This window comes from Cucurbita moschata, unplaced genomic scaffold (genome assembly GCF_002738365.1).
Source record: "Cucurbita moschata cultivar Rifu unplaced genomic scaffold, Cmos_1.0 Cmo_Scf00018, whole genome shotgun sequence".
NCBI lineage: Eukaryota > Viridiplantae > Streptophyta > Magnoliopsida > Cucurbitales > Cucurbitaceae > Cucurbita > Cucurbita moschata.
In genome coordinates, this window is record NW_019268534.1 from 4,491,291 (window position 1) to 4,505,982 (window position 14,692).

At 35.9% G+C, this 14,692-nt stretch overlaps 1 protein-coding gene and 1 long non-coding RNA gene across 3 annotated transcripts; both read left to right on the top strand.

Annotated features, from left to right (window-relative positions):
• Positions 1-969: 969 nt before the first annotated feature.
• On the top strand, positions 970-13,683 carry LOC111456063 (flowering time control protein FPA-like). Of its 2 annotated transcripts, none has more exons than XM_023097789.1 (6): positions 970-1,508; positions 5,783-6,028; positions 6,234-6,326; positions 6,939-7,954; positions 8,815-10,220; positions 13,370-13,683. In XM_023097789.1, exons 1-5 carry the CDS (start codon positions 978-980, stop codon positions 10,199-10,201), a joined length of 3,273 nt encoding a protein of 1,090 aa, XP_022953557.1. In that variant the 5' UTR covers positions 970-977; the 3' UTR covers positions 10,202-10,220; positions 13,370-13,683. The 2 variants fall into 2 exon arrangements, with proteins under 2 accessions (XP_022953557.1, XP_022953558.1); XM_023097790.1 differs by lacking the exon at positions 13,370-13,683 and having other exon boundaries at positions 972-1,184; positions 1,262-1,508; positions 8,815-12,122.
• LOC111456064 lies at positions 1,515-5,168 on the top strand. Its single transcript, XR_002712691.1, has 2 exons — positions 1,515-3,049; positions 3,177-5,168. It is a non-coding gene; the product is annotated as an uncharacterized LOC111456064 (long non-coding RNA).
• Positions 13,684-14,692: the final 1,009 nt, after the last annotated feature.

A 14,692-nucleotide genomic window follows, 5' to 3' on the forward strand; every position in this document is an offset into this window, starting at 1 on the left:
CACTCTTCACCAGATGTGAGATTTCACAATGCACCCCTTTCAGGGCTCAACGTCCTTTGGCACTAGTTCCTCATTCCAATTGATGTGGTATCACACAGTCTCCCATTCGAGGCCTAACGTTCTTGCTAACACTTGTTCCTCCCTCCAATCACTGTGGGATCTCACAATCCACCGTCTTTGGCGCCTAGCATTCTTGTTGATACTCGTTACTCTCTCCAATCGATGTAAGATCTCACAATTCATCCCCTTCAGGCCTAACGTCTTCGTTGGCCCTTGTTCCTCTCTCCAATTGATGTATCTCACAATCCACCATTCGGGTCCTAACGTCCTCACTGACACTCGTTTCTACCACCAATCAATGTGGGATCTCACAATCCACCCATTTTGAGGCGCAGCGTTCTTGTTGACACTCGTTACTCTCTCCAATCAATGTAGGAACTCACAATCCATCCCCTTCAAGCCTCAACGTCCTCGTGGGATCTCACAATCCACCCCTTTTGGGGTGCAGCGTCCTTGCTGACACTCGTTAGTCTCTCCAATCGATGTAGGAACTCACAAAACTCATCCCCTTCGGGCCTAGCATCTTCGTTGACACTTGTTTCTCTCTTCAATCAATTTAGAAACCCACAATCTACCCATTCGGGGCCAGCGTCCTAGTTGACATTCGTTCCTCTCTCTAATTGATGTGGGATCTCGGTTCCAAATCATGTATATTAAGATTACTAACATACCCTTCCAATATTTTTAACTAATTAAAAAAATAAGGAATAAAAATTTTAAATTTTTTTTATGATTATTTTATTTGATAGCATTTTTTAATTTAACAATTATTCATTATTAATAAATGTGTCTTTTATAAAGGGAAATAAATAAATAAATAGACAAAATAAGAGAGAGAAAAAATCTTCAAAATTACATTTTAAACCCTTCATTTCATCATTGAACTAAAAGGTTGTAAGCAAAGTAGCCCGTCTAATATGGTAATTTTGTCATCTTGTTTTACAACCAAACCGTTCCCCCAAATTTCATTTCCGAATCCCTATTTCCCTCTGCAAAACCTAACCCTATCTTCAATACAAGAATTCTTTCTCAACCTCAACCTCAACCTCAATCCTCTCTCTCGTCGACACATTTCCTTTGCACTAATTCATTCGCTCTGCAAACTCGGTGACCAAAGCCCAAAGGTGAATTTAGTCTCTGTTTCTTCGTTTTTGATTACAATGCCGCTTCCTCCCAAACTGAGCCGACCACTACTGCACAGGGACTCGGACGTTGCGGAGATGTCTTCCAACAGCTTATGGGTCGGAAACTTGTCCATGGATGTCACCGATGCGGATCTCATGAATTTGTTTGCGCAGTTTGGTGCGCTTGATAGTGTTACTTCCTATTCCTCCAGGAGCTTCGCTTTCATCTACTTCAAGCATATGGAGGATGCCCAAGCGGCTAAGGATGCTCTTCAGGGTTATTTTCTGCGTGGGAGTTCTATCAAGATCGAGTTTGCGAGACCGGTTTGTTTTTGTTCTGATCTCTGTGTTGTGTTGGGTTTTATTGGATTGGCGTATCTGTATAACATGACTGACGTGCCATTATTTACTCGCTTTGTTTTGCAATTTCTTGATTTTGATTTTGCTCTTCATTTGGACCCTTCCCGTTTGATAATGCGACAACCGTCGAGATAGGCGTAATCTTCCTATGATGAAGGTTTTCCCTTTTTTTGATGTTCAATATCGAATATAACAAACCCAACACCGACATTCATGGCATAAATAACGATCAAATACGCATGTTTGAAAGAATCTTAATAATTGGGAGAACATATTAATAATTGGTATAGCTCAGGAGGATCATACGATATAAACCTTTCAACCTGATAGCATTCGGTTACATTAAAACCTTTCAACCTGATAGCATTCGGCTACATTAAAACCTTTCAACCTGATAGCATTTGGCTACATTAAAACTATGCATAATTTAATCATCAAAACGATATAAACCTTGCAATTATATCCAACCTCGGGAAAATCTGAATTTCTTGCTTAAGTTGTGGTACTAAAATTACAAATTCTTCAAAAGTATTATATGATTCCATTGCTATTAAATGTTTAGAAGTAATGAGATTGGGGTGGGTGGGTGTGTTCTCTGGTGGTCTTTGTATATCCTTCCCTCTTAATTAAACATATTATTGGTACTATCTAGAGAAGAAATAGGCTTAATTTTTTATGCTTAGCTTTTTCTTTGGTTTACAATAAGAATTTTCAGAAGGTCAACTCATATGTTATATGGAAGATGGTATCAGTGTAAAGATCAGGAAGTGCTAGAAATCAGTCTAGTAATGTTATATATTGGAGCAAATATTCGAGCTCGTATGTAGTGTTTATTAAGCGTGAAACGGATTGAAGAGCGAGCGCTCAATTGCATCTTGGGGAAAAGAAGATACGATGGCTCCAACGAGGTTAAGCACACAGTGAAACAAATATGAACACATATATACATGGTATTGAAACTAATATGAAGCTTTTGCCTGAGAGATTAAGAAGGAACTTTTTAAGGCAATCAAAAACAAGTTTCTAAGTATAATAGGATTTTCAATAACCAAAGATCCAATAAGTTACAAAAGTAAACTACAAAACGATGTTGCAAACCTACAAGTTAAAACTCATGACCACTAAATAGGTCATTATCTCAATTTTCCTCATCATTAAACTTCTTCCTCTTTAGCATAATTTCTTTTTTTTCTTTTTTTTTTTTTTTGGACAAGATATGTATAGAGAAGCATATTTCCATGTTTCTCCACAAGTATTGGAAGGGGGAGAGAGCTTTGAGAAGGTTAAAGGAAGGATATGAACAAACAGTTTCTTGTTCAACTTTTTCTTCTTTTTATTATGCTATTTGCAGCATTAGTTCATTAATAAACATTGCCCTTAAGCATCATGTAAGAGACCACAAGGATGGGTCAAATTATTCTCTTTATTTAGTTGTTGCCAATTCTACTAGTTGATGGATAATGATGAGAAGAATTTCAAGATTCAAGAAGTACCAAATTTATTAGGTTTAAGGACTTATTAGAATAGTAAGGGTTATGTATCTAATTGTGCTAAAATAGAAATTAGTCTTGGTGTCTTAGCTCTGCTAACTGTCTGCCTAAAAAGACATTTGACATGTTCCTACTTTGAGAGGAGTTCATTTGTGCAAGTGTTTTTAATTCGGAACACTTGAGTAGATAAGCCACTCCTGTTTGGTAATGTTTTCTGGGCATGCTAAGCCTTCAAGCTTGATATTTATGCAAATAGTTTCCTCTTAATATCATTCATTGAACAGCACTTTGACCTTGACCTACTGGCTGAAAATATAAACGAAATCTCCATTGTTTTGATGATCCCAGGATGAGACATTAGTGAAATTCTGGACTCTGTCTCCCTTAACAAAATGAAATAAAATAAAGATTCAAGAATGACACCTACGATTACTCGTGTTTTTCAATTTTGAGAAATTTTAAACCTTGAAGACAAAAATACCATGAGGAAGCACTAAAGAAGACATCTTATATTTCATTAAAAAATAAAAAATAAAAAAATAAGAAGAAGAAGAAGAAGGAAGAACACATTTTAAGGGCTAGGGGTAGAGAGAACCCTTCCCCCAAACAAAAGAACTGACGCCAATTTCTAATAATTTAAGCAAGGCTATCGGTACCACCAAAAATCTTTGTGGTTTGAACTCTTCCAAGAAGCCAAGTGTTATATACTATAGATAAAGGAATCTCCCAAGCTCCTCCTAACTTCAAATAGTCTAAGATTTTGTTCCTTTCATGTTGTTCATATAGTAGATTTAACAGTGCAGCCCTATAGGATATTTGTTTTTTTCCCCCTAAAACAAGTTCCCATCAAAGCCTCGAGCAACATTTTTCCAACCTTTTTGATGAGGCATATTGGGAGACCAAAGTATGAAGTACCTCTTTAATTTATTACTAATGACTATTTTGTTTGGTTTGTGTGTGGTGGCAAATTTTTGATCAATAGATAATACTCCAGTAGGTTGTGTTGAAAACGTCATGTGATGCTTGTTTAGGGACCATGTTGGGAAAAGAGTATGACTGTACCCGTCTCTTTGGGCTAAATTTTTTTCTCAATGCTCTCATCTTTATGATATTGATTAAAAAAGAGTAGTGTTTGCATTTTGGATCGGTGGCATTTCTAGTCTACCCTCTTGGTAAATACCTTCTTTTGATTTTCCCAATAAAGTAGAAAAAGGAAGAATGTTTATGAGAGATTGTAATCTTTATTCTTTTCAATTTTCATATTTCTTTTGGAAAGCCACACTTGTTTTTGCAAAGTTTTCTTGTGTAAAGACTACTCTCATATATGTATGTTATTCTGTACATATGTTGATGGATTATTCATGATTAATAAACTTGCTTTGATTTACAAGTTATATTACATTATAAATTGGGAGTGTGACTATTTCCCTTTGGGATTGCTAAGCCATTGGTGAAGTTTACCATGCTTATACAATCTTTTTCTAATTGTATTTTCCTTGGACTTCTAACCATTGTGACTTTTGCTGCTTGTATCCTTTATATTTACGTATGATTTAACAGCCATATTTAGCCTAGCGATTGTAAGGAAAACTTGTTAACTCAGATCTTTGGTCAGGCTGTGCCAGTCCTTTTTCTAAAACATCAGCATCCTGTGGTTTCCACGTCTTTTGATAAAAATGTAGGATGTATGGTAGTTTCATTAGGTTAGTCAATATGTGAAAACACATTTTTGAATACGCTATTAGACAAAACTTCTTTAGGTCTGTTGGGATGCAATACTGTTTTTATTTTTTAAGAAGTTTTGATGTTGAATAGATGTTGGGTAGTTTCTAATGAATCCTTCTTGTTTGTATACCTTGTCTAAAGGAATACATTTTTTTTTTCAAAATAAGAAAATTGATTATAAACAATTATTTTTATTATTAAGTTCAATTAATCACTCCTCAGGATGGACTGTGTGGTATCTGGCTGTACTTAACTGATGCTGAAATTAATACTGCCAAATTGTTGGTCTAATTGTACTTTGCCCACTGATAACGTTTACCATCAATTTGAGGATGAACCATGTCATCAAGCCTATTGGATATAGGCTTTTCTGAGGATAATTGCTGTATACTATGTCTTATACAAAAAAGAAAAAAAGGAAAAAAGAAAAAAAGAAAAAAGAAAAAAGAAATAAAGAAATAAAAAAAATAATTTTTTTGTGTTGTTAAGGCATGTTAGTTGGGGTTTTTGTGAACCGTTTGAAGATTGTAAATCTTCTTATTAAAATTTTATGAATTTGAACTAAATATTTTGTTTGTGAAACAAAGTTTAAAGTCTTTAGAAAATAGTTCATACACAGCATGTTTGTGTGCGAGAAGTGATCATTACACTCTCCTTTATCGATTATCCAGTTGGAGAAGGAATATATCTGATTCGATGTTGAAAAAAAGCATCAATGTTGCAACAGCTACTATATGCTTCAGGATTGAATTGCCTTGAAATGTACCTATTGGACACATCATATGAGGCTAATGGGCCGGTCTAGTAGTTCCATGAATCACGTATATTCTTGGTGGTTCTATCAATTCAATTTCTCATCTTCAACTTTGTGTTGTATTACCTTTGGTTGCTTAAAATTAATCTGAAAAATTCTTTTATTTATTCTTTAATGTTATGCATTCATGCATGTCATTGAGACGCATCCATGCATTAGGTTTCTAGTGATTAGTTCTAGAAACTGGAATTGACAATTTTTGTTTTCAGGCCAAACCTTGTAGGAATTTGTGGGTGGGTGGTATTAGCCCAGCTGTTTCAAGGGAGCAACTCGAAGAGGAATTTTCCAAATTTGGTAAAATTGATGAATTTAAGTTTTTGCGAGATAGGAATACAGCATTTATTGAGTATGTTCGATTGGAAGATGCATCACAAGCTTTGAGAATTATGAATGGAAAACGCATTGGTGGAGACCAGATTCGAGTTGATTTTCTTCGGTCACAGCCAATGAGAAGAGTAAGCATGTTCAGAATCTCAATGAACATCAATGTGTTCGATTAAATATGTTTACAGCATTTACAACTAGTTAATTACTTTTTGTATTGACCTTACCCTTGGTTTTTTACTAAACCTTTTGAGAATTTTTTTTTTATTCATTTTGAAATTAGTTCATGTGACCTCTTCCTTCTCTCGCTAATGTAATTAATCTGAATATCTTTAGGATCAGTGGCCTGACACCAGAGATGGGCATGGACAGCTTCAGGGTAGAAATGTGGGGATGGGAGATTTCCAATCTGGTTATAAAAGACCACTGGTGAGTCTTATTGACATGTGGCCTTATGTAATCATTGATGTTTTACCATTACGTATAGTTGGTAATACTTTACAAATACAAATATGTGGAAGCTTTTACGTACCTGTGCACATTGTTTGTGATAAAGTAACTACAAATGTACCTGGGTCCTGATGTTATTTTCTAAGTTTTGTTCTTAAGATATGATAAAAGACTAATTCTACATCGGATAATCTTTCTCTCACTTTTAAAAGCTTCTCATGGATCAAGATCATCAATACAATGAAATTGATCTTTGATTGACCATCTTAAGAACCATCACATATGGGATATTCTTCTCACTCCTACAGATGGAAATGAGGTAGCCATTTTGTTAGCCACCCATGCTTGTTGAGCGATCCATTTAGAAGTTTGGTTAGAATCATATCCATCATGGGTCCACCGTTCTCCACCCTCTCTCCCACGTGATGCCTGTGGATTTTCTGATTTTTGCTTCATTTTGTTCTTGTATTCTTCCTCAAAAGGAAAAAAAAAAAAAAAAAAAGGGAAAACGAAAAAGAAAAAAGCTCACTTTATGAATTATAGTTAGTTTATTGTTATCATAGCAATATAACCATTTGATAATCGTTGCAGCATGCTCAATCTTCAGAGTTGCGTAGAGATGGACCTCCCAGTAAGGTTTTGTGGATTGGTTATCCTCCATCTGTTCAAATTGATGAGCAAATGCTCCACAATGCGATGATTTTATTTGGTGAGATAGACAGAATTACAAGTTTCCATTCTAGGCATTTTGCATTTGTAGAATTTAGAAGTGTTGATGAAGCACGGCGTGCGAAGGAGGGTCTACAAGGACGGCTTTTTAATGATCCTCGGATTACTATTATGTTTTCAAACAGTGATCCGGCACCTGTGAAAGAGAACCTTGGCTTTTATCCTGGTGGTAAAGAGACTAGGCCTGATATGTTTTTCAATGAGCATCAAATCCGTCCTCCACAAATGGACTTGTTGGGACATCCTCACCCAATGGTGCAAAATAAGTTTCCTGGACCACTGCCATCTAGTGGCATTCTTGGACAAAATACGGCAGTAAGACCACCGCCCTTTGGTCCTCCACAGGGTATCTCAGGCCCCCCAGAATTTAATGACTTGGTGACATCTCATAGTTTTCAGGATGCAAATTCAAAAAATATGATTGGTTCAAATTGGAGAAGGCAATCTCCTCCGACACCAGGGATACTTTCTTCTCCAGCTACTGGTATTCGTCCACCTCCACCGGTCAGGTCCACTCCAAGTACGTGGGATGCTTTGGATGTAAATCAATTCCATAGGGATTCTAAACGTTCAAGGATAGATGGTCCAACATCCTTAGATGATGCTGCTTTTCCTCCAAGAAAAATGGATAACCGGAGCATGGGTTTTGATCAGCAATATGGGGTTCGTCCAATAAGTGATGGAGGTTCTTCTCTTCCATATGCCAATGCTCCAGCAAAGACTCCTGCTATACCTATAGTTGCAAGGGCTCCAGTTAGTGGTCGTGGCCAGAGCCATGCTGAAAATGATTTTGTATGGCGTGGAATAATTGCCAAGGGAGGAACGCCTGTTTGTCATGCTCGTTGTGTTCCAATAGGCGAAGGAATAGGAAGTGAGCTGTAAGTATCAATTTTCTTCCTGATATTTTTTAAATAAAACTTTCGTATTAATATTAGCTTCTCACTTCCGTTGGATGATTCTCATGCCATGTAGTTGATTAATTCATGCGGTATCTGGGAACAAAATGTTTTGGTGCACACCGCTTGTATAAATATTTTTGAATGCTGTCTATTTAAAGTATCTTTTATCTTTTATCTTTTATTTTATTTTATTTTTATATATAGAGAAACTGTATTTGTACAAAAAAAATGGGGCCTACGTACATGGGATTAATAGAAATTATAAAAGAACTCAAGGACGTAGTTGTACAACCTACAAAAACAAGTCATCTTCAAGTAAGCTCGTGGTCAATTGAAATTATAGAAAAGAGCCCCAATTGTTGATAATAGGAAACAAAGGATAATCACAAAAAAGATTTTATGAGCCAAGTCCTGAAGGAACCTTAAATTCTCCCGTTTCTTTCTAATTATAAATTCCACACAAAAACAGGGAGTCTACCTTGCCAAAGTGTTATATGATCCTTACTGGAAATGGAGATCCATACAAGTTTCCTAAATCATGGAGATTATTCCGATAGCGTGCTTAAACCAAGACCCTATCCTAGAAGCTAAATGGAAACTCCACATTCTTGGGTCCTTTAGAGTTTAAACCAAGAAATCTGAAAATAATTATTAAATGAATTAGCAGATGTTTGCTGCATAGCTTTGTTATGAACGGAACATTGTTATAAAAGCTAGTTTGGATGTGAACTTGAAGATTCCAACTAAAGATCAATTTCTAGTTGGTACAGGTGATGGTGTTTGGAATCTTATATTCTCACTAACCATCTATTTTGATGTTTTTGTCTACTATTTGGCAGTCCTGAAGTAGTCAATTGTTCAGCAAGAACTGGGCTGGATCAGCTCACTAAACATTATGCTGAGGCCACTGGATTCGACATCGTCTTTTTCTTGCCAGATAGCGAGGATGATTTTGCATCCTATACCGAATTCCTGCGTTATCTAGGTGCAAAAGATCGTGCAGGTGTTGCTAAGTTTGATGATGGAACTACAATGTTTTTGGTTCCTCCTTCAGAGTTTTTGAGAAAAGTCTTGAAAGTTTCTGGTCCAGAACGGCTTTATGGTCTTGTTCTCAAATTTCCTCAGGTGTCTATTAGTGAACCTACTCACCAACAATCATATCTGCCCATGCCTACATCTGACTATGGTGAGAGACAGCTGGTTTTGTCTTCACAAACTGAATATGGGTCAGTGCCTTCAAAGCAGGAGCAACTTCCGATGGATTATAATAGGGTTTTGCATGATGAAATTAAGGAGCCCCCAAAAACACTTCTGCCAGCAAGTGAGCCATCAGCAGTTCAGCCCTTGCCTCAAGAATATGTTGCTAATAATAATACGGCTGCAATCTCACAAGCTGGGTTAACATTAACACCCGAGCTTATTGCTACCTTGGTTTCGTTACTGCCTGGTAAGTCACAGTCATCTAGTTTAGAAAGTGCCAAACAACCGGCAGCCTCACCACAACCTCCAGTTACTCCTGTTGTTTCTAATAAAGGGGCTACATCTGAGGGATGGATGGTTGGTCATCAATCTTCTGATCAAACCGGTCAGCCATTTCAGCAAATGGGAAATCATTATAATCCTCAGAGTCACAGCCTTTCTCAATTTCAACCTTATCCACCTCTCCCTCAGACACCTAACCAGCTTGCACCACAGGCCACGGGAACCACTCAAATCCAAGAAGCTGCTGTCAGTCTGCCACAGCAGCAGCAGCAGCAGCAGCAGCAGTTACCTATTCCTTACAGGCCTTTATCTACGTATTCTGCCCCTCCTGAAAATGCACAAGCTTCTGGTCTGCCCTTGGTCAATCCTCAGTATCATCATGATAATTCGCAAATTAGCCAGAGAGGTTATGGGTCGGTCAATGGAGTTGACACATCTGGCTATGGTGCACCAGTTATGCAGCAATCAGCAAATACTGTGACCTTATCTAATCAAGGTCAGGGTTCTATGACACAGTCACAACCTATTACTCAATTAGCATCTGATAGGGTGAATTCCGAGCCTCCTTATCAGATGCAGCATTTGCAATCTGCAAACCTTGGCACTGGCACTGGGAGCAGTGATGCTGAGGCAGGCAAGGACCAGAGATATCGATCTACACTCCAATTTGCTGCCAATTTACTCCTCCAGATTCAGCAGCAGCAGCAGCAGAAGCAAGCAGGCTGGGGTTCAGGAAATCAATAATGAGCTGCCCCTTGCTTAGGTAATCCCTCATACTTTACTTTTATTCTTTGATGGCCTAGCTCTTTTAGTAGATATTTGCATGAGCTCTGATTGGTTTATGATTTTCTATTTAAATGCAAGTTTCTGTTGTTGGCTGAAATAGAGTATGTTTTAATTCGTATGACTTCGGGTTCTTTAGCATCTTTTATTATAGCTGGTATATGATACATGATCCACTGCTTTAACTTTGTGTGTAGGTTGTTTAAAAGTTGTGCTAGTGTTTAGGATTTTAATTAGGTGTTATTGTTGTCATTCTGAAGTTGCTGACTAAAGAGTTTAGAATGACATTGCTGATTGAAGAGTTTCGTGCATGATCTAATTATCTTCATCGAGGTCATTTCTTCCTCCTAGGCATTTGTTTAGGAATTTTGGGGGTATCTAACTTCTCTCATTTTGTGCTTTTCAATATAGACTTAGGTGTGGAACTTTTTATGGAACAAAATAAAACTAGTCAGTAGGTGACGGGAGTGATAAGAAAGCTCTCCAAGTTCTCCTTCTAGATACAAGAAATAGCTAAATCCTGAATTTGGAACAAATTCCAAGATGTACAAGTTCCTACCACCACCTAGGAAATTGACTTATGTAATCATAAAAACTTTTAGATTTTAGTTTCCATGCTTCTGGAAATTTCATTCAGCAAGTAGTAGGGAGATTGATTGATGGTTTGTTCATTGTTGCTCTATGGTTTTTGGAGGTCATTTTTGGATGTGTGTTTCCTTATTTTCTTATACATATTTAAAATTTTAAAATCTAATCTGGATTTCGTGAACTGATTTTAGAAATTAGCAAATAAACCCACAATGTTGTTACTAAAAGTACTTGGGCCCCATTTGATAACCATTTGGTTTTTCAAAATTGAGCTTAAAAATTCTGCCTTCATGTATTGATTTCTTGGGTTTGTTATCTACTTTTGTATTTTTAAAATCCAAGCCAAATTTTGAAAAAAAAGAAAAAAGAAAAAAGTACTTAAAAACATGTCTTTTTTTTTTTTTTTTTTTTTTTTGGAATTTAGCTAATGGTTCAATATTTTCTTAGGAAAGATGAAAACCGAATTTTTAAAAATCAAATGGTTTTCAAACGAGGCTTTAGTTTTGAGTTTATAAACATTACTTCTGTCTAGGAGTTTCTTTGTTTAGTTATCTACATTTTAAAGATGTTTTAAAAATCTATTCCAAGTTTTGAAAGCTAAAAAAATTACTTTTTATTTTTGTTTTTGGAATTTGGCTTAGAATTTAAATCTTTTCTTAGGAAAGATAAAAATCATGTAAAGAGATGTATGACAAAAAAAACTATAATTTAAAAAAAATCTAAGAGTTAAGCAGATGGGCTTAGTTTCTTTAAAAGCAGAGAAATGACATAGAAAGTGGTTAATGAAACGAGCTCTGGTCAACTGGGTTGGTTGAGTTAAATCAGATGTCAACGGATTGAAGCTGGTGGCAATGACATAATCTTTAGATTCAGTGTGATAATTGAAGTTTAGGAACCGGTAGATGGTTAAGTAATTTGATTTCATAGAAGTCCATTCCGTTGTGCATATAATGAATCATAATATCACAACCGCCTCCTCTTATTCTTTGGGATATATGTTATTAATTCTCTCTTGAAGGCATCTTGATTAGTATCATGCATTCATATCTTTATTGGCCATGTCTGACACGCTTAGTTTTACTTATTTGTGGCCTATTAGCTATTTTGCTGTGAAAACTTTTGCCTAGTTTGTTAGCATCTGTAAAACTTTATGTAAGCAGGATTTTGTTTGGAGGGTAGTAAAATGTTTAGTCTTGTACAATACTTTTAATGTGTAGCTGACATTCTTTTCCATTACCTTTATGAACTATGATCCAAAATGCATACAAATGAAACAAAAAAGTATTTAAATACCAATTTTTGAAGGATACATGTTACTTTATATCTTAATCGAGAAGCTCAATATTAGAAGTTATAAAGTTCCAATTTTCGTTCCACCCTTAATACCATTACACGTTGGCCCAATGGTCGTTCAGATGTAAGCTTAGTTTCTTTGCGGTTATGGTACAAACCATAGTGACACCTACGTTTGATTTCGAAATATCTTGAGTTTCTTGATACTAAATATTATAGGTTGAAACGAAGATTGATCGAAGTTCACGAAAATTTTTATCATTATTTTATAAGTCTTGGTGTATATATATATTCATCACTCTTAGATTGAATCAACTCAACCAGGAGCACTATTTTGATCTCTTGTAGAATCTTTAGCTTGACAGCCTTACCTGAGTAAACCAACCTCCATTACTCTATATATCCTAGAAGGCAACAGGACTTCCTTTCACAATGATTTACGTAACATGAATTAAAAAATATCGATGCGAATTTTCAGAATTTCGACTGCTAGTTCGTGAGAGTTCCGTGTAAGCATAAGATCTTCTTTGTTCACAGTTGGCTAGTTTTGACAATGCTATCTCGTTGTTCTGACTTGTTGATTTACATTAAACAAAAAAACAAAAGAGTTGATAAAATTTGTGTTAGCTAGCCTGCAAGTCTTCGTTTGCAATTGTTCCATTGTATTGTGCAGGGGGCAACCGTTTTTCTTTTATGAGGTAAGGTTTTAATGCATCAATTAGCTGTGGTAATTGCGTACGAATTTTATGGAGATATCTTTTGCGCCCATCGTTATTAGCTGTTTCTTTTTCTCCTCTGTTTTTTATGCTGAAAAAAGTGAGATTTTGTGAACATTTTGGAGATCTTGTTTTGCTTCTGAGCAGACTTGGTTCTACCTGGAAGGGAGAAAGAAATAAATCCCTTGAAAACTAGGAAACATGGACTTTCTCTGTTTAGAATAGTGTTCGTTGTATACGGTGCACACTTTGAATGTTTCGAACATTCAAAGTTGAGACGAGTATTAAACCGGGTTAATGTATAGCAAGTGTTGAACTATCTTTCGGGCCTAACTACTCTGCTCTTGAATCTCGAAAAACATAGCATTTAGGAAGTAAATTTTCGATATTATAAAAAGGGTATTGTATCGACCTTTAATTTAGGTAGGCATGTGCCTGTTTGTAGTGATGACACTGTGATTCTTTTACCTAGCAAAGTTGAAATGGTTCAAATGTTTTTTTTTCCCCTAAAATGAAGCGAAAATGCATGTAGGTAAATTGCGAGGGTGAAACAGAAACAAGTTTAGTTATGGAATTCGTTTCAGAAGAAGTCGATGGCTGGACACACGCGCTCGTTCTTGCACACCTTCGATTTCTCCTTTCAAACTAATGTACGTACGTGTCGCATCGTGCCTTTCTCATTTGCCCGTTCATCAACACCTCGTGCGATTGTATTATCAATTTTTGGAATTTAAGTTTTCTACAATCTATGTAGCATAGTTTAGTAGTTTTTACAAACATTACTCTTAAAACTTCCACAATTAATTTTGGTTATTGCTGAAGATGGCCTGAAAACCCACTTTCTAAGTTGTTATTTCATGCTTCGCCTACGCCACCAACCATACCATTAGTGTCTACTTTATTTTTTTTTAATTTTATGGAAATATGAGTTTTTCTTGGTTACCTAGTTTGGAAGTTAAATGATGGGTGTAGTTTGTGAATTTTAGTTATTAAAAATTTAGTCTATTTAGTTCAAAATTGGTAATAATTTAACTCATAAATTTAATGTATAACAATTTAGTTTTTAACTTGACACCAGTCGTTGATTCTTGTTGCTTTAGAACTGAAACGGTTCTAATTGCAGTTTGAGCAGTACTTTTTTTCGAATTAAAATTCTCATGGCCTATACTTTCGATCGACCCATTTCTTCTTTCTTTTGAATATTTTTCTTAATTACGATTTACTTTGAAGGTTTGTCTCCACATTTTGGTGAAGTTATTGGTTTGGAGTATGTTTACTTCTACAAATAACCTAATAGAGTAGTTGACCTAATTCTAGTAGTTACACAATACGAAGGTGACATGAGGGAGCAACCCTCATGCTTGTTGACTCGAGCACGATCAACAAGTTAGTTGATAACTTCTTAATCGCACCCACATAGTGATCGTAGGGCACTATTAAGCGCATCCACATCCTACTAAGTGTGTACGTGCCATAGTAGTTCTCACCACTAGTAGTGAATCTATTATAGAAGATTGTCTAACAATCCTGACGTACAAACATATGACATACAAGAAACATAATATAATACAAGTCTTCCTTATATCATATGATTTACTTAATTGCATGCTATAGCATGAATCATATGAACTATACTAACACCAATATGTTAAACATAAAACTAGCACTTTACTATAGTTGATACACTTAACTAGTCCAACCAAGTTATTTAAGTTCAACTTCTAACATGGTTAAGCCATGGGAGAATAATAAAACATGACATTCATGTATTACAAATAAGAATAGACTAAACCAAACCGCTATTTATACGTATCGTTATTATGTTTTTACACAAAAAAAAAAAAAAAAAAAAAAA